Source organism: Bombina bombina, chromosome 6 (genome assembly GCF_027579735.1).
Source record: "Bombina bombina isolate aBomBom1 chromosome 6, aBomBom1.pri, whole genome shotgun sequence".
In the NCBI taxonomy this organism is placed as follows: domain Eukaryota; kingdom Metazoa; phylum Chordata; class Amphibia; order Anura; family Bombinatoridae; genus Bombina; species Bombina bombina.
The window spans coordinates 841,693,036-841,716,249 of NC_069504.1; the positions used below are offsets into that span (position 1 = coordinate 841,693,036).

Below are 23,214 nucleotides of genomic sequence, written 5' to 3' on the forward strand. Positions count from 1 at the left end.
TAGGCTATGGTTTTTTTATTTTGGGTGGGCTTTTTTTATTTTGATAGGGCTATTAGATTAAGTGTAATTAGTTTAAAGATCTTGTAATTTGTTTTTTATTTTCTGTAATTTAGTGGGGTTTTTTTTTTGTAATTTAGCTAATTTTATTTAATTTAGTTAATTGTATTTAATTTAGGGAATGTATTTAATTGTAGGGTTAGGTTAGGTGTTAGTGTAAGACAGGTTAGGTTTTATTTTACAGGTAAATTTGTATTTATTTTAGCTAGGTAGCTAGTAAATAGTTAATAACTATTTAGTAACTATTCTACCTAGTTAAAATAAATACAAACGCCGGTAAAATAAAAATATACCCTAAGCTAGCTACAATGTAACTATTAGTTATATTGTAGCTAGCTTAGGGTTTATTTTATAGGTAAGTATTTAGTTTTAAATAGGAATTATTTAGGTAATGATAGTAATTTGTATTTAGATATATTTAAATTATATTTAAGTTAGGGGGTGTTAGGGTTAGACTTAGATTTAGGGGTTAATAAATATAATATAGTGGCGGCGACGTTGGGGGCGGCAGATTAGGGGTTAATAAATGTAGATAGGTGGCGGCGATGTTAGGGGCAGCAGATTATGGGTTAATAATATTTAACTAGTGTTTGCGATGCGGGAGTATGGCGGTTTAGGGGTTAATATGTTTATTAGGGGTTAATAACATTATGTAGGTGTTGGCGATGTTGTGGGCAGCAGATTAGGGGTTAATAGATATAATGTAGGTGTCAGGGATGTTGGGGGCAGCAGATTAGGGGTTCATAAGTATAATGTAGGTGTCAGCGATGTCCAGAGCGGCAGATTAGGGGTTAATAAGTGTAAGATTAGGGGTGTTTAGAGTCGGGGTTCATGTTAGGGTGTTAGGTGTAAACATAACTTTAGTTTCCCTATGGGAATCAATGGGGCTGCGTTACTGAGCTTTACGCTCCTTTTTATCAGGTGTTAGACTTTTTCTCAGCTGGCTCTCCCCATTGATGTCTACAGGGAAATTGTGCACAAGCACGTACAACCAGCTCACCGCTGACTTAAGCAGCGCTGGTATTGAAGTGAGATATGGAGCAAAATTTAGCTCTATGCTCACTTTTTGTCTTTTAACGCCAGGTTTGTAAAAACCCGTAATACCAGCGCTGTAGGTAAGTGAGCAGGGAAATTGTGCACAAGCACGTACAACCAGCTCACCGCTGACTTAAGCAGCGCTGGTATTGGAGAGTGGTATGGAGCACAATTTTGCTCTACGCTCACTTCTTGCCTTTTAACGCTGGGTTTCTGAAAACCTGTAATACCAGCGTGGTAGGTAAGTGAGAGGTGAGAATAACGTGCAAGTTAGTACCGCACCCCTCATAATGCAAAACTCGTAATCTGGCTGTAAATAAATAAACTAACCTACCGGCACTAGAATCAATAGGTTATGCTAGGTATATAACTATCGCCTATGTATATGGCCTTAATCAGAAATTCAATACAAATAAAATTAAAATTGAAGTGTTCTCCCCATCACCAGAGACAGCCGTTGTATGGGCTTATTGTATCCCAATATTCAATAGCTCTACCTTGTTTCAATCCATTACTATTACATAATACCATCCATATTAACTCAGGTATTTGGGAGCTACCATGTCGGACCTAGGGGGGGGGTTACAGCAGACAGACACTAATCGAAGAAACAGGGTAATTGTTGCAAAAATTAATTTAACTTAGAGTTATGCATTCTGAGTGTGCACATATGGCCCCTATACAAATAGAAGGCTACACAAAATGCTAGACTCTAAAATATACCAAAAAGAAGAAAAAGAAAAATACAGATTGCTAAAAACAATTAGGTTCTTCTGTTGCATTGTTTGTACCCATATACTGGTGACTCCTGGTAATTGTGGACCGTTATAGTTATATACCTAGTATAACCTATTGATTCTAGTGCCGGTAGTTTAGTTTATTTATTTACGGCTAGATTTAGAGTTTTGTCGGTAACGACCCGCGTATCTAACGCTGGCTTTTTTCTGGCCGCACCTTTAAAATAACTCTGGTATTGAGAGTCCACAGAATGGCTGCGTTAGGCTCCAAAAAAGGAGCGTAGAGCATATTTAACGCAACTTCAACTCTCGATACCAGAGTTGCTTACGGACGCGGCCAGCCTCAAAAACGTGCTCGTGCACGATTCCCCCATAGGAAACAATGGGGCTGTTTGAGCTGAAAAAAACACCTGCAAAAAAGACGCGTTCAGCTCCTAACGCAGCCCCATTGTTTCCTATGGGGAAACACTTCCTACGTCTGCACCTAACACTCTAACATATACCCCGAGTCTAAACACCCCTAACCTTACACTAATTAACCCCTATTCTGCCGCCCCCGCTATCGCTGACCCCTGCATATTATTATTAACCCCTAATCTGCCGCTCCGTAAACCGTTGCTACTTATATTATCCCTATGTACCCCTAATCTGCTGCCCCTAACACCGCCGACCCCTATATTATATTTATTAACCCCTAATCTGCCCCCCACAACGTCGCCTCCACCTGCCTACACTTATTAACCCCTAATCTGCCGACCGAACCGCACCGCTATTATTATAAAGTTATTAACCCCTAATCCGCCTCACTAACCCTATAATAAACTGATTGAATCAGCCAATCGGATTGAACTTGATTCTGATTGGCTGATTCCATCAGCCAATCAAAATATTCCTACCTTAATTCCAATTGGCTGATAGAATCCTATCAGCCAATCGGAATTCGAGGGACGCCATCTTGGATGACGTCATTTAAAGGAACCGTCATTCGTCGTTCAGTCGTCGGCCAGGATGGATGTTCCGTGTCGGAGGTCTTCAGGATGCTGCCGCTCCGCTCCGGATGGATGACGATAGAAGATGCCTCTTGGATGAAGACTTCAATTGGATGGAAGACCTCTTCTGCCCCGCTTGGATGAAGACTTCTACCGGATGGAGGACCTCTTCTTGCTCCGCTTGGATGAAGAATTTGGCTCGGCTGGGTGAAGACGACACAAGGTAGGGAGATCTTCAGGGGCTTAGTGTTAGGTTTATTTAAGGGGGGTTTGGGTTAGATTAGGGGTATGTGGGTGGTGGGTTGTAATGTTGGGGGGGGGGTATTGTATGTTTTTTTTTACAGGCAAAAGAGCTGAACTTCTTGGGGCATGCCCCGCAAAGGGCCCTGTTCAGGGCTGGTAAGGTAAAAGAGCTTTGAACTTTAGTAATTTAGAATAGGGTAGGGCATTTTTTTATTTTGGGGGGCTTTTTTATTTTATTAGGGGGCTTAGAGTAGGTGTAATTAGTTTAAAATTGTTGTAATATATTTCTAATGTTTGTAAATATTTTTTTATTTTTTGTAACTTAGTTCTTTTTTATTTTTTGTACTTTAGTTAGTTTATTTCATTGTATTTATTTGTAGGAATTGTATTTAATTTATTTATTGATAGTGTAGTGTTAGGTTTAATTGTAGATAATTATAGGTATTTTATTTAATTAATTTATTGATAGTGTAGTGTTAGGTTTAATTGTAACTTAGGTTAGGATTTATTTTACAGGTAAATTTGTAATTATTTTAACTATTTTAGCTATTAAATAGTTCTTAACTATTTAATAGCTATTGTACCTGGTTAAAATAAATACAAAGTTACCTGTAAAATAAATATTAATCCTAAAATAGCTATAATATAATTATAATTTATATTGTAGCTATATTAGGATTTATTTTACAGGTAAGTATTTAGCTTTAAATAGGAATAATTTATTTAATAAGAGTTAATTAATTTCGTTAGATTAAAATTATATTTAATTTAGGGGGGTGTTAGTGTTAGGGTTAGACTTAGCTTTAGGGGTTAATACATTTATTAGAATAGCGGTGAGCTCCAGTCGGCAGATTAGGGGTTAATAATTGAAGTTAGGTGTCGCCGATGTTAGGGAGGGCAGATTAGGGGTTAATACTATTTATTATAGGGTTAGTGAGGCGGATTAGGGGTTAATAACTTTATAATAATAGCAGTGCGGTCCGGTCGGCAGATTAGGGGTTAATAAGTGTAGGGAGGTGGAGGCGACGTTGTGGGGAGCAGATTACGGGTTAATAAATATAATATAGGGGTCGGCGGTGTTAGGGGCAGCAGATTAGGGGTACATAGCTATAATGTAGGTGGCGGCTCTTTGCGGTCGGCAGATTATGGGTTAATTATTGTAGGTAGCTGGCTGCGACGTTGTGGGGGGCAGGTTAGGGGTTAATAAATATAATATAGGGGTCGGCGGTGTTAGGGGCAGCAGATTAGGGGTACATAAGTATAACGTAGGTGGTGGTCGGCAGATTAGGGGTTAAAAAAAATTAATCGAGTGTCGGCGATGTGGGGGGACCTCGGTTTAGGGGTACATAGGTAGTTTATGGGTGTTAGTGTACTTTAGAGCACGGTAGTTAAGAGTTTTATAAACCGGCGTTAGCCCAGAAAGCTCTTAACTACTGACTTTTTTCTGCGGCTGGAGTTTTGTCGTTAGATTTCTAACGCTCACTTCAGCCACGACTCTAAATACCAGCGTTAGAAAGATCCCATTGAAAAGATAGGATACGCAATTGACGTAAGGGGATCTGCGGTATGGAAAAGTCACGGCTGAAAAGTGAGCGTTAGACCCTTTTTTGAATGACTCCAAATACCGGCGGTAGCCTAAAACCAGAGTTAGGAGCCTCTAACGCTGGTTTTCACGGCTACCGCCAAACTCCAAATCTAGGCCTTACTTTTTTAGTCAAGTCGATACCGGAAGTGAGGTATTTTCAGTAACTTCTGGCTGGCATATGTATTGGAACACATCACTTGCGTTCCAGACCGGCAATAGATATCGTGAGCCTAGGTTTGTATATAGGCATTAAGAAGCATATTATTTGTGACATATTTACACTAACTAATGATATGATGATGTTTATTATATGATATATGTTTATTATAAGTTATAAGTGCACATTTAACAGGGTAAAGTCTGTTATACCTTGTGACAGACTCCCTGCTACCCCGACTGGGTAGCGCCGTTGACTGGGTCCTTCCTCTGCCTGGAACAAGTGGCTATGTAGCTCAGGAAAGTGATTCTAGCAGGAGCCCACCCAAATAACTAGACAGACTAGCATTCAGGTGAAAATAGAACTGATTTTATTGAAAACACACACTCCTTTTAAACAGACAGCTGATCTTGATAAGACAGGGAAACAATGCCACAGTTTTGCCGCCATTCCCGCCCCTCCAGACTGACCAGCGCCTCCATAGCAACCATGGTCCCACATAATCCCAGGAAACAGTGGTGATGGTTTTGGGGTGATCCTGGGGGAACAGCAGCACTTCCATTTGAAAGCTCTCGGTCCCCAGATGCTGCATTCCAAAAAGCGGCGTGATTCGTTATTGGGGACCGGAGATACAGCCCGTTGAAGTTATGGGGTAGTGGTGTCCAAAACCCATGGTTCCCAAAGCAGCTCTCCTCCGGTAATTCCCCCACCTAGGGGCTACTAATCTCCAAAAGAGCGGAGCTCTGGGGCACATGGATGCTGGAGTGACCAGGGGAAAATTTAGCGGGTGTCCTGCTGTCCTGTGGTCGACCGGGAGATCCAGGAGCCCAGACAGCAAGAGAGGGATTAGGCGGGTGTCCGTGGTGAGGCGGCCGACCTGGAGTTCCAGGGGCCTGGCCTGCCTAGGAGGGTTTTCCTGATCATACACCAGCTTTTCACAAGACAAGCAAACCAAAGCTTCCAGGGATTGTGGTTGCTCTGAGGAGCCCCAAACCACTGAGAAACAACTGGGGTGAAGTCTATAGGGGGGCAAGGGTTCAGCCTCTGCAGCCCAGTATCCGTGACAACTCCCCCCTCCAGTTTGGCAGACCCGGCTAGATCCACACACGGGTTGGCCTGGGGATGTCCGAGGAGTTTATGCCACTTCAGTCCACCGGGAAAGTCCATCAGCATTCCCATTGCTCTTTCCCGGTTGGTACTGTATGGCAAAGTTAAATGGCTGCAGGGCTAGGCTCCACCTCAACAGTCTCCCATTGTCCCTGGAAACCCGGTTAAGCCATACTAGGGGGTTGTGGTCAGTAAGGACGGTGAAGGGTCTCCCATATAGGTAGGGCTGCTACTTATTCAAAGCCCACACCAGCGCCAGACACTCCTTCTCAACCGCCATGTAGCCTACTTCTCGGGGTAGCAATTTGCGACTGATATAGGCAACGGGGTGGTCCTGTCCTTTCTCGTCCGCCTGGCTTAGTATGGGTACTGGGGCAGAGATTAAGGTAGACTTATGACTCTGGAAGGCTTTTTCACACTCGGGGGACCACAGGACCTGTCGGGGAAGTCATTTATGGGTCAGGTCAGTCAGGAGTTTGGCGAGGGTGCTGTAATTAGGATCGAACCTCCGATAGTAGCTTGCAGTACCCAGAAAGGCAAGGACTTGGGTTTTGGTCCTGGGGGTGGGCCAGATAGCCACTGCCTCGACTTTGGCCGGCTCGGGTCGCTGCTTACCGCAGCCGACTCGGTGGCCTAAGTACTGAACTTCAGAGCGCCCAATAGTACACTTATCTGGCTTCAAGGTTAGGCCGGCGGCTCAAAGGCGATCTAAGAAGGGGGTCCTCCCAGGTCTCATTATAGATGGCGATGTCATCCAGGTATGCACAGGCATAGTCCTGGAGGTCATCCAACAGGCGGTCTACCATTCTTTGGATAGTAGCTGGGGCGTTCTTCATTCCAAACGGCATGACCTTAAACTGGTATAAGACAAAGGGAGTGATGAAGACAGACTTGGGAACGAACTCAGGGTCGAGGGGGATTTGCCAATAACCCTTGCATAGGTCGAGGGTGGTCAGGAAGTGGCCCAGGGCAATTCAATCTAACAGGTCATCTACTCGGGGCATGGAATAGGAGTCAGTGGTGGTTCTGTCGTTGAGTCTACGGTAGTCAATGCAGAACCGGGTAGTTGCATCCTTCTTGGGTGCTAACACTACCGGGTTCAATGACACCGAGGTCCAACATTCCCCCGGAGCTCCCAGTGCATATATTCCCTGGTGGCCTCTGGGACCCTGTAGGCAGCCTTCCGCAGGGGAGTCTGTCCCGGGATCTCCATCCAGTGAATGGCTGTGGTGGTAAACCCAGGGACAGTAGAGAACATGTCACTTCTTTGTTCCAAGAGTCGCCGGACCTGCCTTTTCATCTAGGGATATGTCATCTACCCCCTGGGGGGTGTCAGTAGGTCTGGGAAGCTCTGGCATTGGAAGACTTTCAGAGTCCTCCACTGCCGGCACACAGATAGTGGCCACATCTCTGGGTCTCTCTATGTATGCCTTTAACATGTTCACATGAAAGGTCCGACGGATCCTTTCATCTGAACACTTCGCTACCAGGTATGTGGTGTTGTTCAGTTGTTCCACAACCCAGTAAGGTCCTTGCCAAGAGGCCTGTAGCTTGTCGGTTTTGACAGGCTTCTGAGCGAGGACCTTCTGTCCCACGATCAGGGTTCGGGTACGGGCATTGTGATCATACCATCCCTTCTGCCTGTGCTGAGAGTCTTGAAGGTTCTCGCGTACCTGGGCAGCCAGGTCCTTCAGCCGGTCCCTGAGCTGGAGTACGTACTTCACAACAGAGTGCTCTTCCCCCCAGTGGCTGTCTCCCAGTGGGCTCGTACCTAATCTAGCAGGCCCCTAACCTTTCAACCATATAGAAGTTCAAAGGGGGAAAAACCGGTGGATTCCTGAGGCACCTCTCGATATGCAAAGAGGAGGTGCGGCAGGAATCTCTCCCAGTCCTTGTGAGTAGCCGAGAACGTCTGAAGCAGTTGCTTTAGGGTCCCGTTAAACCTCTTACACAGCCCATTCGTCTGGGGATGGTAAGGGGCGCTGTGCAGGGGTTTAATCCCACACAACTTCCAGAGTTGTTGAGTGATTTCTGCAGTGAACTGTGTACCCTGTTCGGAAACCACTTCCCGAAGAAGGCCTACCCTGGTGAATATCTGGAGCATCGCATCTGCTATGGTCTCTGCCTTGATATTGGCCAAGGGGATTGCCTTGGGGTATCGGGTGGCATAGTCCACCACTGTAAGGATGTATTTCTTCCCTGAGGGGCTGGGCCGGGCTATTGGCCCCACAATGTCACTCGGCTAAAGGGTTCCTCAATAATGGGCAGGGGATGGAGGGGGGCTTTCATATTGTCACCCGTCTTTCCTACCTTCTGGCAAACCTCACAGGATTTAGAGTATTCCTTAATATCGGCTGTAATGCCTGGCCAGAAGAAGGTTTGAGTCAAGCGGTGGTGGGTCCTCTGCTTTCCTAAGTGGCCGACTAAGGGGATGTCATGCCCTATGTTCAGTAGATTGGACCGAAACTTCTTTGGTACGATCAGCTGGCGTTTGGGCACCGGTCCTTTTCTACTCTTGGAGATCTGGTACAGAAGCTCTCCCTCCCACTGGAACCATTTGTCTCCGGGGCCCTGGGTGTCAGCACCTACTTGGTCTCAGTAAGGGGGTAGGGTTGGGTCGCTCAAGGTTTCTTTGGTGAAGTCAGAGGGGGTCGCCCAGGAGGGGGTGTCAGTAAGTTCAGGGTTAGTGGGGACGGACAGTCGGGGAAAGGTAGGAGTCAGGTGGTAGGTCTTACCTGGGTCCCCAGAGTTGGTGAGTTGGCTTGGCATCTGGCCTGTTGGCGGGTAGTCACTGGGAAGGTATCCGGAGAGGCATCCCCCACAAAGGAGGACACAAGGTGGCCGAGGTCGTTCCCAACAGGACCTCGGCAGGGATGTGGTGCATAACCCCCACTTCTACATCGTGGGAGTCGGTTTTCCAGTCCAAATGGATCCAGGCTGTAGGAATCCTGAGGACCTTACCTCCCGCTACCCCCACAGCAAAGGTGCACCCAGTGCAGCCTGAGGGGGGAACGAGGTGAGGTTGGATCAAAGAAACAGTGGCCCCCGTATCTCTCATTCTTTGAGACGCCTGCCCATTGACCCAGACAACTTGCCAGTGTTGTTGTCAGTTGTCTTGGTCCATTGAGCTGACATGGTGCAAGACACCCACTTCTTCTCCTGTCCACTAAGCATAGGGGTCGGAGCTCATTGTATGGGCACAATGGTCAGCGGCCTTATAGGTGCAGGCTTGAGGAGACCCCCACGAGGTTGAAGCAGGGTTCCTTGGCGGCTGGGCTGGGGGTTTCGTTATCTGGCTGGGCAGTTCCATATAACATGTCCAGGGTGTTCACACCCATAACACCCCAGGGGATGGCTGCTCCCAGCCGGGTAAACAGGGGGTGGCCGGGTCTGTGGCTGCTGAAAGACTGTTGGGGTTTGAGCTGGGGCTGGAGTAGAGTAGGTTGCTGGCTGGGGGTCTGTGGCCGCCTAGTGCTGGGCATCCACATACTGATCGGCCAGGGCAGCAGCTTTGTCAGCTGTTCTGGGTCCCTTGTCTTTTACCCATTCCCTTATCTCTGCTGGGGTGCGGTTGTAGAACTGCTCCAGGAGGATGAGTTGAACAGCTTCGTCTAGGGTGGTGATGTGGCACCCAGTAACCCAGGAGTTCACGGATCTAGCTAAGCGGCGGGCAAACTCGGTATACGGCTGCTCCTCTTGTCTTTGTAGTCCCCTGAATTTTAGCCAGTGAGCCTCCGGGGTGAGTCCATACCGAGCAAGGATGCACTCCTTCACCCAGTCATAGTTGCCTTGATCTTCGGAGGGCACAGTGTGGAAAGCCTCCAGGGCCCTACTGGATAGTTTCCCAATTAAGATAGTAACCCTATCGGCATTAGTGACCCCATGCATCCGGCACTGGGTCTCGAACAGCTATAGGTAGCGGTCGATATCATTGCTTCCATCATCCTGGAAGGTTTGGAAAGCCCTGTGAGGTAGTTTCTTGGGCCAGGAAGGGGGGTCCAGGGGATCCAGCATGAACCCCCCCCCTATAAACTTCTGAAGCTCTAACATGTGTATCTTGTTGGCGTCAGTCACTATTCGAGTAATGATCTCCTCAGGGGGGTTAGGTCCATAGAGAGCCAGTTTCCACTGTACCTGCCACTGCTTGTCGGATGTCGTAGTCCCTTGAGTGGAGGCTGTACTGGGCTGTCCTCTGCTTTGTTCGCTGTCCGACCCACCAGCCTGTTCGCTAGCCCGATCATCCTCCATCAGTTCGGCTATGAGCACTGCCTTTGTCTTGTTGGCGGCGACTTTCCCTCTAGCCTGCAGCAACGTTCTCAATTCTTCCTTCCGAAACCCATGGTACTGCTCCATCTGGCAAGATCTTCAGTTGGTGGTTTGGACGTTCCAGGTAGACGGAAGCATCCACCAATGTGACAGACTCCCCGCTACCCCGACTGGGTAGCGCCATTGACCGGATCCTTCCTCTGCCTGGAACAAGTGGCTATGTAGCTCAGCAAAGTGATTCTAGCAGGAGCCCACCCAAATAACTAGACAGACTAGCATTCAGGTAAAATAGAACTGATTTTATTGAAAACACACACTCCTTTTATACAGAAAGCTCATCTTGATAAGACAGGGATACAATGCCACAGTTTTCCCGCCATTCCCGCCCCTCCAAACTGATCGGTGCCTCCATAGCAACCATAGTCCCACAGAATCCCAGGACACAGTGGTGACAGTTTTGGGGTGATCCCGGGGAGCGGTGTCAATTCCAGGGTCTCATTTGAAAGCTCTCGGTCCCCTGATGCCGCAGTATTGGGGACCGGAGATACAGCCTGTTGAAGTTATGGGGGTAGGGGTGTCCAAAACCCCCAGTTCCCAAAGCAGCTCTCCTATGGTAATTCCCCCACCTCTTGTCCTCCCTAGGGACTACTAATCCCCAAAAGAGCGGAGCTATGGGACACATGGTTGCTGGATCGACCAGGAGTAAAGTTAGCAGGTGTCCTGCTGTCCTGTGGCCAACCAGGAGTTCCAGGAGCCCAGACAGCCTGAGAGGGGTTAGGCGGGTGTCCATGGTGAGGCGGCCGACTGGGAGTTCCAGGTGCCCGGCCTGCCTAGGAGGTTTAGGGGGCAAGGGTTCAGGGGGCAAGGGTTCAGCCCCTGCAGCCCAGTATCTGTGACATACCTGATTACACTGTAATAACGAAATATACATTTTTGGTTGTTATCAATTTGAAATTTGTACACACCGGATGTGATACTGGTTTGTTCACTTCCAGTTTAGATTACAAAGGACCGCAAGGCTTGCATTCCAACATGGTTGTTTGGCGCCAATGAGTGTCACACAGGTTTGTAATGATTTGTTTTGCTGTATTTTCACTATATAAGTGTGTATTTATCACATGTTTATTATGCTGATGAAGGGGAAGTTTTCCTCGAAAATTAAATTAAACTTGGATGTTTTTTTTAACAAAGTCTTGTGAGTGCATTTGTCCAGTGAAATATATATATATATATATATATATATATGTATGTGTGTTTATATACATATATACAACTGGGCACCGAAGTTTCTAGTTAAACCTCTGTTAACCTTTATCTATATTCTTAAAAACATCCTCAAATAATTTAATTAGATTAGTTTGACAAGATCTATTTCTCATAAAACCATGATGATCTTAATTCGAGATCTTGTTTTCATGAATATACTCTTGAATATAATCACTTATTGGGGTCTATTTATCAAACCCCGGTGGACATGTTTCACTATAGTGAATCATGTCTGCCCTGCATCACTAAATGCAGACAACATACGTTGTCGGCATTTAACATTGCACAAGCATTTCCTTCCTACAGTATATCTTCCCCACAAACGATGTTGAGTTTACTGGTCTATATTTACCTGCACCAGCACTGCTTTCCTTTTTTAAAAAGCAGCACCACATCAGCTTTGCCCCAGTGATGAGGTACTATGCCTGAGGATAATGAGTCTTGAAAAATTAACAGTAGGTGTTATCCATTTTTTTTCTGATATTATCTAGAGATAACCTAGTTATTGTTATGGGCTTGTATTTTCTAGTTTGTTTCAATTTGTATACACCAGGAAAAAAAACAGCTTTGCACTTCAACCTTTCCCCCTGCCACTGTTAATCATGCACATGTTCCATGTTCCATGATATGGTGTGCTCTGGATATTGTATGGCTGAAATAAATTAATTCATCTTGTTTATATTTTGCTCATGATTTACATAGTATGTATTAATATATATATATATATATATATACATTGTTTCCAATGCAGCAAAGGATTCTGGGTGATATATGCAAATGAGGTTCACAATGACTCACTTTTTTACTTTTAGCCTGCTTTTTAAGGCAGACTTCCCTTTATGCCATAGTATCGCCGCATTACATAGCTTTTAAGCTTAGCTAGGGGTAGTACAGTGATTCAGACCAATCCGAGGACAGATTGGTCTGAATCACTGTACTACCTCCTAGCTAAGCTTAAAAGCTGTGCAATGCAGCGATGCTATGGCGTAAAGGGAAGTCTGCCTTAAAAAGCAGGCTAAAAGTAAAAAAGTGAGTCACGTATTTATGAATAAAAGTAAAAAAGTGAGTCATGTATTTATGAATAAATAGAACATATTCTTCTATGTGAAGAACATTGGAATGTGAGATATCCATATTTTTATGTTGGGTTAATGCACATGAAAATATGCGATCAGGTTTGTGCACGAATTGGGTGTTTTTTCCCACTTTTTATGTTTGATTGACATCTATGGGGAATATGATATCGCGCATGTGATATTCTAAGTTTGGCTTTTTGCCCTTTTCGGGTTAGCGCAAAACAGTTTACTTTCAACTCATAGGGCTCTATTTATCAAGTTCTGGCGGACCTGATCCGACACTGCGGATCAGGGCTGCCAGACCTCGCTGAATACGGCGAGCAATAAGCTCGCCGTATTCAGCATTGCACCAGCAGCTCTACAAGAGCTGCTGGTGCAACACCACCCCCTGCAGACTCGCGGCCAGTGGGATGTCAATCAACCCGATCGTACTCGATCGGGTTGAATTGCGGCGATGTCTGTCCGCCTGCTCAGAGCAGGCGGACAAGTTATGGAGCAGTGGTCTTTGTGCAGGCTCGCCAGAAACACGGGGCATCAAGCTCCATTCAGAGCTTGATACATATGCCCCATAATATGAATGCAACCCGACGAGCACAAAAAGCTTATTTCTAGCACAATGAAAGGGACATGAAACCCAAACATTTTCTTTCATGATTTAGGTAGAATATACAATTTTAAACAATTTTTCAGTTTACTTCTATTATCAAATTTGCTTCATTCTCTTGGTATCATTTTTTGAAGGAGCAGAAATGCATTACTGGTTTCTAACTGAACACATGGGCGAGCCAATGACAATCGGTATTGGCATTCACCAATCAGCAGCTAGAACTTTTTGCTGCTCCTGAGCTTACCTAGATAAACCTTTCAGGAAAGGATAACAAGAAGGAAGCAAATTAAATAATAGAAGTAAATTGTAAAGTTGTTTAAAATGGTATGTTCTACCTAAACCATGAATGTCTAATTATGACTTTACTGTCCCTTTAACACTTGAGCGGAAGCTTTAAATAATACTCCACTTGTAATCTAGCCCATAGGGATAAAGGACTTTGCTTACAATCGGCTAGATTACGAGTTTTGCGTTAGAGGCTATGTGGTGCTAATGAGCAGTTTTCTCTCATTGCTCACTTACCTACAGCGCTGGTATTACGGGTTTTTACAAACCTGGCGTTAAAAGACAAAAAGTGAGCATAGAGCTAAATTTTGCTCCATATCTCACTTCAATACCAGCGCTGCTTAAGTCAGCGGTGAGCTGGTCGTACTTGCTCGTTCACGATTTCCCCATAGGAATCAACGGGGAAAGCCGGCTGAGAAAAAGTCTAACACCTGCAAAAAAGCAGCGTAAAACTCAGTAATGCAGCTCCATTGATTGCTATGGGGAAATAAAATTTATGTCTACACCTAACACTCTAACATGAACCCCCGAGTCTAAACACTCCTAATCTTACACTTATTAACCCCTAATCTGCCGCCCCCAACATCGCTGCCACCTAAATTATTTTTATTAACCCCTAATCTGCTGCCCCCAATGTCGCCGCAACCTACCTATACTTATTAACCCCTAATCTGCTGCCCCCAACATCGCCACCACTATAATAAACATATTAACCCCTAAACCGCCACACTCCCGCATCGCAAACATTAGTTAAATATTATTAACCCCTAATCTGCCGTCCCTAACATCGCTGCCACCTACCTACATTTATTAACCCCTAATCTGCCGCCCCCAACGTCGCCGCCACTATACTAAATGTATTAACCCCTAAACCTAAGTCTAACCCTAACACCCCCTAACTGAAATATAATTACAATAAATCTAAATAAATATTAATATTATTACCTAAATAATTCCTATTTAAAATTAAATACCTATAAAATAAACCCTAAACTAGCTACAATATAACTAATAGTTACATTGTAGCTAGCGTAGGGTTTATTTTTATTTTACAGGCAAGTTTGTATTTATTTTAACTAGGTAGAATCGTTATTAAATAGTTATTAACTATTTAATAGCTACCTAGCTAAAATAAATACAAATTTACCTATAAAATAAAACCTCACCTAAGTTACACTAACACCTAACACTACACTACAATTAAATAAATTACCTACATTAAATACAATTAAGTAAATTAAATTAAATTAGCTAAAACACACAAAAAACACTAAATTACAGAAAATAAAAAACAAATTACAGATCTTTAAACTAATTACACCTAATCTGAAAGCCCTATCAAAATAAAAAAGCCCACCCAAAATAAAAAAAAACCCTAGCCTAAACTAAATTATCAATAGCCCTTAAAAGGGCCTTTTGCAGGGCATTGCCCCAAAGAAATCAGCTCTTTTACCTGTAAAAAAAAATACAAACACCCCCCCCAACAGTAGGTTGCGGCAACATTGGGGGCTGCAGATTAGGGGTTAATAAATATAATGTAGGTGTCGGCGATGTTGGGGGCTGCAGATTAGGGGTTAAAATTTTTATTTTAGTATTTGCAATGCGGGAGGGCCTCGGTTTAGGGGTTAATAGGTAGTTTATGGGTGTTAGTGTACTTTTTAGCACTTTAGTTATGAGTTTTATGTTACAAATTTGTACCATAAAACTCATAACTACTGACTTTTAAATGCGGTAGGACTCTTGGAGGTAGAGGGTGTACCACTCACTTTTTGGCCTCCCAGGACAGACTCGTAATATCAGCGCTATGGAAGTCCCATAGAAAAAAGACTTTACGAAGTTTACGTAAGTCGTTTTGCGCTAAGGCCAAAAAAGTGTGCGGTGCCCCTAAACCTGCAAGACTCGTAATAGCAGCGGTAGGGAAAAGGCAGCGTTAGGACCTGTTAATGCTGCTTTTTCATTCTAACGCAAAACACGTAATCTAGCCCTTTGTTTGTATGTCTTTTAAAGTGTATTTTAAATTAATTTGCTTTTAAAAAAATTATGTTTCTGTTCTGTCCCCTGAGCAATCTTTCCCTAAAAATAGTTGTGCACCAACATGGATTTCCTTTTAGTATGAGGTGCTTTTCAAAGTTGTATGTTCTTACCTGAGTCTGTAATAACAGTGGCAGTTACACACAATGTATATTCCAACATATCTTCAATTTTTTGGAAGCGTCTCACCAAATCTGCTCTCTTTAATACCGCCTGTCCTACACCTTTCTCAATCTGAAAGACAATGCTTGGAATATAAAGAAGTGGCAAGCAAAAATATAAAAAATGTATGGAAGTTAGTAAAACAGACATCAATACCTGAACCCTTGTCAGAGATTCTGTAATGCTAAATTTCATGTTGTCCTTTTTAACAGCAAAAATCACCAATGCTTTTCCTTCCACTGGTTTTCCATGCAGGTATCTGAGGAGTGAGCACATAGAAGTGTCATTTTACGCACATTGGGGCCGATTTAACAAGGGCTGAATGGCCCCTGTTCTCCTTGTTTCCCTGTGAGCCTTAACTTGTCTGCCTGCTCTGAGCGGCCGACAGCAATCAACCCTATAAGATACGATCGGGTTTATTAACACCCCCTGCAAGCGGCCAATAGAACTGCTTGTGCAATGCTGAATGCCGACAGCGTATGCTGTCCGCATTCAACGATGTCTGGCGGACATGATGCGCTACAGCATATCATGTCCGCCAGACATTGCTAAATCGGCCCCTATAGCACCATAGAGCTGATTCACTAAAATATGAGACACTTCTCAACATATTAGTCCATAGGCTCCAAAATTTACCATATTCTGCTTAGCCAGTCACCAACTTACAAGGTGTCCACCAGTGTTAGGACCAGTCAGCATTGGGACACCTTGTAAGTTGGTGACTGGCTAAGCAGAATATGGCCATTTTGTGTGACTAAGATCTTAATTTTAATATAAAAGCATAGGTGTTTTTTTGCAGGCAATTTTTTGCTGCATTTAAAAATGTGTTGTTTATTTGCAAGTGGATGTGCTCCAATAACCTCTGTGTTGTGTGACTATTTGGTCTTATTGGCAGCACTGCCAAAGATGTATTTAAACTTTTTATAAGCTGTGCTAAACTATACTTTGTGACTATATATTAATATTTACTGGTGTTAAAAATAAAATAAAAAAAATAAACCAGATATATATATATATATATATATATATATATATATATATATATATATATATATATATATATATATATATATATATATATATATATATATATATATATATATATGAAAAAACAGTTAATAATATATGCTTGTGTCTGTCTAATAAAAAAATATATAAAAAAATACAAAAAAGATACTTACTTAGCATGGATGGCTACAATAAATTGTTCATTGGTCCATAAGAAAAAATTATTTTGTAAATTCAGTTCAACCTCAATACTGGGTAGGACTGGGAAGAGAAAACAGTTCAGAATTAAAGGGCCATTATTGTGATAGAATGACATTTTCTTTTCTGTTCGAGCATGCAGTTTTATCACTAGCAACACTGCAAGGCTATCGGCTAGATTTAGAGTTTTGTCGGTAAAGACCCACGTAGCTAACGCAGCTTTTTTTCCTACCGCTGCTTCCAAACAACGCTGGTATTTAGAGTTGTGTGAGGGGCTGCGTTAGGCTCCAATAAGGGAGCGTTGAGCCGAATTTACCGCCACTTCAACCCTCAATACCAGCGTTGCTTACGGTAGCGGTAAGCTGGGAAAACGTGCTTGTGCACGATTCCCCCATAGGAAACAATGGGGCAGTTTGGGCTGAAAAAAAACCTAACACCTGCAAAAAAGCAGCGTTAAGCTCCCAACGCAGCCGCATTGTTTCCTATGGGGAAACACTTTCTAAGTCTGCACCTAACACCCTAACATGTACCCCGAGTCTAAACACCCCTAGCCTTACACTTATTAATCCCTAATCTGCCGCCCCCGCTATCGCTGACACCTGCATTATATCATTAACCCCTAATCTGCTGCTCCATACACCGCCGCAACCTACATTATCCCTATGAACCCCTAATCTGCTGCCCCCAACATCGCCGACACCTACATAATATTTATTAACCCCTAATCTGCCCCCCCCCAACATCGCCGCCACCAAACTTCAAGTATTAACTCCTAATCTGCCGACCGGACCTCGCCGCTACTATAATAAATGTATTAACCCCTAAAGCTAAGTCTAACCCTAACCCTAACACCCCCCTAAGTTAAATATAATTTGAATCTAACGAAATAAATTAACTCTTATTAACTAAAGTATTCCTATTTAAAACTAAATACTTACCTGTAAAATAAACCCTAATATAGCTACAATATAACGAATAATTATATTGTAGCTATTTTAGGATTTATATTTAATTTACAGGCAACTTTGTATTTATTTTAACTAGGTACAATAGCTATTAAATAGTTAATAACTATTTAATAGCTACCTAGTTAAAATAATTACAAAATTACCTCTAAAATAAATCCTAACCTAAGTTACAATTAAACCTAACACTACACTATCATTAAATTAATTAAATAAATTAGCTACCAATACATACAATTAAAAACAATTAAATAAACTAAACTACAAAAAAAAAAAACACTAAATTACAGGAAATAAAAAAAATTACAAGAATTTTAAACTAATTACACCTAATCTAAGCCCCCTAATAAAAATAAAAAAAATAAATAAATAAAAGTCCCTACCCTATTCTACATTACAAAGTAATCAGCTCTTTTACCAGCCCTTAAAAGGGCTTTTTGCGGGGCATGCCCCAAAGTAATCAGCTCTTTTGCCTTTTAAAAAAAATACAACCCCCCAACATTAAAACCCACCACTCACATACACCTACTCTAACCCACCCAAACCCCCCTTAAATAAACCTAACACTACCCACCTGAATATCTCCCTAGCTTGAGTCGTCTTCACCCAGCCGGGCCGAAGTCTTCATCCGATGTGGCAGAAGAGGACATCCAGACCTGCAGAAGTCTTCATCCTATCCGGGCAGAAGAGGACATCCGGACCGGCAGACATCTTCATCCAAGCGGCATCTTCTATCTTCATCCATCCGGAGCAGAGCGGAGCCATCTTCTTCCCAGCTAATGCGGATCCATCCTCTTCAACCGACGCCTACTCGCCGAATGAAGGTTCCTTTAAATGACGTCATCCAAGATGGCGTCCCTCAAATTCCGATTGGCTCATAGGATTCTATCAGCCAATCGGAATTAAGGTAAGAAAAATCTGATTGGCTGATTCAATCAGCCAATCAGATTCAAGTTCAATCCGATTGGCTGATCCAATCAGCCAATCAGATTGAGCTCACATTCTATTGGCTGTTCCGATCAGCCAATAGAATGCGAGCTCAATCTGATTGGCTGATTGGATCAGCCAATCAGATTTTTCCTACCTTAATTCCGATTGGCTGATAGAATCCTATCAGCCAATCGGAATTCGAGGGACGTCATCTTGGATGATGTCATTTAAAGGAACCTTCATTCGGTGAGTAGGTGTCGGTTGAAGAGGATGGATCCAAGTCGGCTGGGAAGAAGATGGCTCCGCTCCACTCCGGATGGATGAAGATAGAAGATGCCGCTTTGATGAAGATGTCTGCCGGTCCGGATGTCCTCTTCTGCCCGGATAGGATGAAGACTTCTGCCGGTCTGGATGTCCTCTTCTGCCCCATCGGATGAAGACTTCGGCCCGGCTGGGTGAAGACGACTCAAGGTAGGGAGATCTTCAGGGGGGTAGTGTTAGGTTTATTTAAGGGGGGTTTGTGTGGGTTAGATTAGGGGTATGTGGGTGGTGGGTTTTAATGTTGGGGGGGGTTGCATTTTTTTTTACAGGCAAAAAGCCTTTTTAAGGGCTGGTAAAAGAGCTGATTACTTTGTAATGTAGAATAGGGTAGGGACTTTTATTATTTTGGGGGGCTTTATTATTTTATTAGGGGGCTTAGATTAGGTGTAATTAGTTTAAAATTCTTGTAATTTTTTTTATTTTGTGTAATTTAGTGGGGTTTTTTTTGTAATTTAGTTTAGTTTTTTTAATTGTATTTAATTGTATGTATTGGTAGCTAATTTATTTAATTAATTTAATGATAGTGTAGTGTTAGGTTTAATTGTAACTTAGGTTAGGATTTATTTTACAAGTAATTTTGTAATTATTTTAACTAGGTAGCTATGAAATAGTTAATAACTATTTAATAGCTATTGTACCTAGTTAAAATAAATACAAAGTCGCCTGTAAAATTAAATATAAATCCTAAAATAACTACAATATAATTATTCGTTATATTGTAGCTATATTAGGGTTTATTTTACAGGTAAGTATTTAGTTTTAAATAGGAATACTTTAGTTAATAAGAGTTAATTTATTTTGTTAGATTAAAATTATATTTAATTTAGGGGGGTGTTAGGGTTAGGGTTAGACTTAGGTTTAGGGGTTAATACATTTATTATAGTAGCGGCGAGGTCCGGTCGGCAGATTAGGGGTTAATACTTGAAGTTAGGTGGGGGGGGCAGATTAGGGGTTAATAAATATTATGTAGGTGTCGGCGATGTTAGGGGCAGCAGATTAGGGGTTCATAGGGATAATGTAGGTGGCGGTGATGTGCGGTCGGCAGATTAGGGGTTAAAAATATTTATTATAGTGGTGGCGATGTGAGGGGACCTCGGTTTAGGGATACATAGGTAGTTTATGGGTGTCAGTGTACTTTAGAGCACTGTAGTTAAGAGCTTTATATACCGGCGTTAGCCCATAAAGCTCTAAACTACAGCCTTTCCATGGGCGTTAGGAGTCTTGTTGGTAGAGGTGTAACGCTCACTTCAGCCAAGACTCTAAATACCGGCGTTAGGAAGATCCCATTGAAAAGATAGGATACGCAATTGGCATAAGGGGATCTGCGGTATGGAAAATCACGGCTTGAAAGTGAGCGGTACACCTTTACCTGGCCGACTCTAAATACCAGCGGGCGGCCAAAAGCAGCGTTAGGACCCCTTAACGCTGCTTTTGACGGCTAACGCAGAACTCTAAATCTAGGCGTATGTTTTTAACCCTAGCAAAGTGGTTAAACACATATTCAAAGATCCATTCGGGACCCACAGAGCTCGGGTGGTCCTGAACTACATGTAGCAAGGCCAGAGATAGGGGTAGGAATAAGTAATAGAGATTAGGTTCACCTCACTAGTAACTCCTGAACCCTTGGTATTTCCCTTGATATTTAACTTTGTGGTCTACGTTTTGAGCCATCAGGTTAAATAGTTTATGACACGTTACTAATTTCAGTGTAGCTAGAATACAATAGCTTTAAGAATACACACTGGAGCTGATTGATAGCATGCTAGAGCTAGAGGTTGTCATTTAAATAAAGACTTGGGGGCTGATTTATCAATGTCTGGCGGGCATGATACAATGTAGCGTATCATGTCCGCCAGACATCGCTTAATGCCAACAGCATACGCTGTCGGCATTTAGCATTGCACAAGCAATTCTGGTGAACTGCTTGTGCAATGCCGCCCCCTGCAGATTCGCGGCCAATCGGCTGCTAGCAGGGGGTGTCAAACAACCCGATTGTATAGGATCGGGCAGATTGATGTCCGCAGCCTCAGAGGCAGCAGACGAGTTAAAAAGCAGAAGTCTTAAGACTAAGCAGTCTTTAAGCCTAAAGACTTGCGCGGAAACATGTATTTGGCTCCATTCGGGCCATCATAAATCGGCCCCATTAAATCGGCCTCATGGTGATATTAGATTAACTTTTGTCTTATTCCTGCAACAAAGGTTTCCCTGCAGTGTAAAAAACATTTATTTACACAGTCTAACTAGGTGCTGTTCTTATGTTTGTGGTTTTTAACCTCTTGAATAGGAAGCAAATCTGGGTAATCATGGGTTGTACTAGGCAAATAATAATCTTCAAGCCCCAGAATCTGTCCTTATTGGAGTTTTTAGATATATTTTCTCTTTGCAGCTACAGTAAGTGCAATGATGCTTCACCTACCACTGCTAAAAAACCAAACATAGTGTCCACTTTTCAGGTATTTGGTGTATATATTATTAGTATTATAGAATGGGGCCTCCTCATATTACAACTGTACTGATAACTACAAATCTAATACAACATGCATAATTGTGTTGGTCTCTACAAAGCAAATACTATTACCATGGCATCAAGTTTTTCTTACCATATTCTTTTACTTCAAAGTTATTGGTGTAATTCTGATGCAGAGAATCTTCATACTTTGCAGAGATGGTCCATATCCCCAAGCTGCATAGATAAACTCAGTTTAATATGTGCTTAGCATCTGGAGGTCAGATAGCACGGCCACACTAAATACCTCTCCTCATAGACTCCTATGGGGTGCGCTACAAAACCCTGTTCTGACTATTACTGGAACGGAAACCCAAAGGTGCGCTAACAAATACTTTAAATAGCATTGTTCTTCACAGTTTACACCTTGTTATATCCCATACACACCTTTTATACATTAATTTTAATAATAAACATAAATATTACAGTTAAAATGTATATATATGAGTGTAATACTTTATTTTATTATGTATTACATGTGTTTTGTAATACTTTTATTATAGCCACAACACTTCTCTTTACTTCAGGTCTCCAGTCGAGCTGTCGAGCCAACACATAACTCAAAACTTTTAATATGACTAATTTTTAGCGTGGCCCGTGCTATATAAAGGTGTAGGAATTTATGTTTATGGTTTGCTTGCAAATATATATGTGCCTGTGTATTATATCTATTGTATTTAAATACAACATAATGTAGCACAGTGGTGGGTCTATGGGGGTGCCCGGGAGTGCTATTTGCCTCCGAACGCATCCTTGTTGAGCTGCAAAGGACTCCATATATGGTGTGCCGTGTATTTTTCACAACTTTAGTTGGCCCCCAAAATGACACTCCAAATTTTAAAGGGATATTAAACACTAAGGGCCAGATTACAAGCGAAACGCCAACTAGCACTTTCAGTAGAGCTCTAACTTCAATAGTGAGTTGAGTTGCACTGGTATTACGAGTTGAAAATCAAAACGTATTGCTCCAGCACTAACCCAACTTGCGCAAAAAGGTTTACCAATAGCGCAGTTACATCATCACGCACACAATAACCTACTTTCTCATAGAAGTCAATGGAGCAAAAAGAGTAAGAAAAAGAACTAACACCCTACTCGTGCGCTAACCCGAATAGCTATAAGACTCCAAATCTAATAACCTCTAAACCGCCACAGGGCCCACTGCAAAGTCCCCACTACACTATTAACCCTAAACTGCCACTCCCCACATTGCAAACTACATCTTTACACTATTAACCCCAAAACTGCCACACCCCCATCTTGCATTTACTTTCAACTTGTAATATGTGCACATATTACCACTCTACGCTACCCATCAAAAATATGGGTAGTGTAAATAACCGCAAGTTCGTGGTAATTTAAACAGTGCACCACTTGTAATACGGATTTCAGTGTTTACGCTCCTAGCTCTAACAATAGACCTCCACTTAATCTGGCCTTAAATAAATAATTGATTTAATTATGTATTACATTATAAATTATTATTCAATTTTATATATTGATGATTTATACACTTAGCTGGGTGGAGTATTGGTAGACCATCCACCCTGTTATAATTTTGCAAATGTAAGTATGAAGGTTCAAATCCAATTTTGCTGAGTATGATTATATTAGCATTTTTATTATGGAACTGTATATGTATATTATATTATATAGAATTCTATTTTTAAATTATTGGCCTTA

At 42.5% G+C, this 23,214-nt stretch overlaps 1 protein-coding gene across 1 annotated transcript in view; it reads right to left on the reverse strand.

Annotated features, from left to right (window-relative positions):
* The window catches only part of LOC128663753 (A.superbus venom factor 1), a 489,422-nt gene that overhangs the window by 337,616 nt on the left and 128,592 nt on the right, over positions 1–23,214 (reverse strand). The window contains exons 6-9 of the mRNA XM_053718238.1: positions 21,626–21,708; positions 16,785–16,872; positions 15,760–15,862; positions 15,555–15,675 (exon numbers count right to left, since the gene is read on the reverse strand). Of these exons, the coding sequence (XP_053574213.1) occupies positions 15,555–15,675; positions 15,760–15,862; positions 16,785–16,872; positions 21,626–21,708 (395 nt within the window). The remainder of the gene's footprint in view (positions 1–15,554; positions 15,676–15,759; positions 15,863–16,784; positions 16,873–21,625; positions 21,709–23,214) is intronic.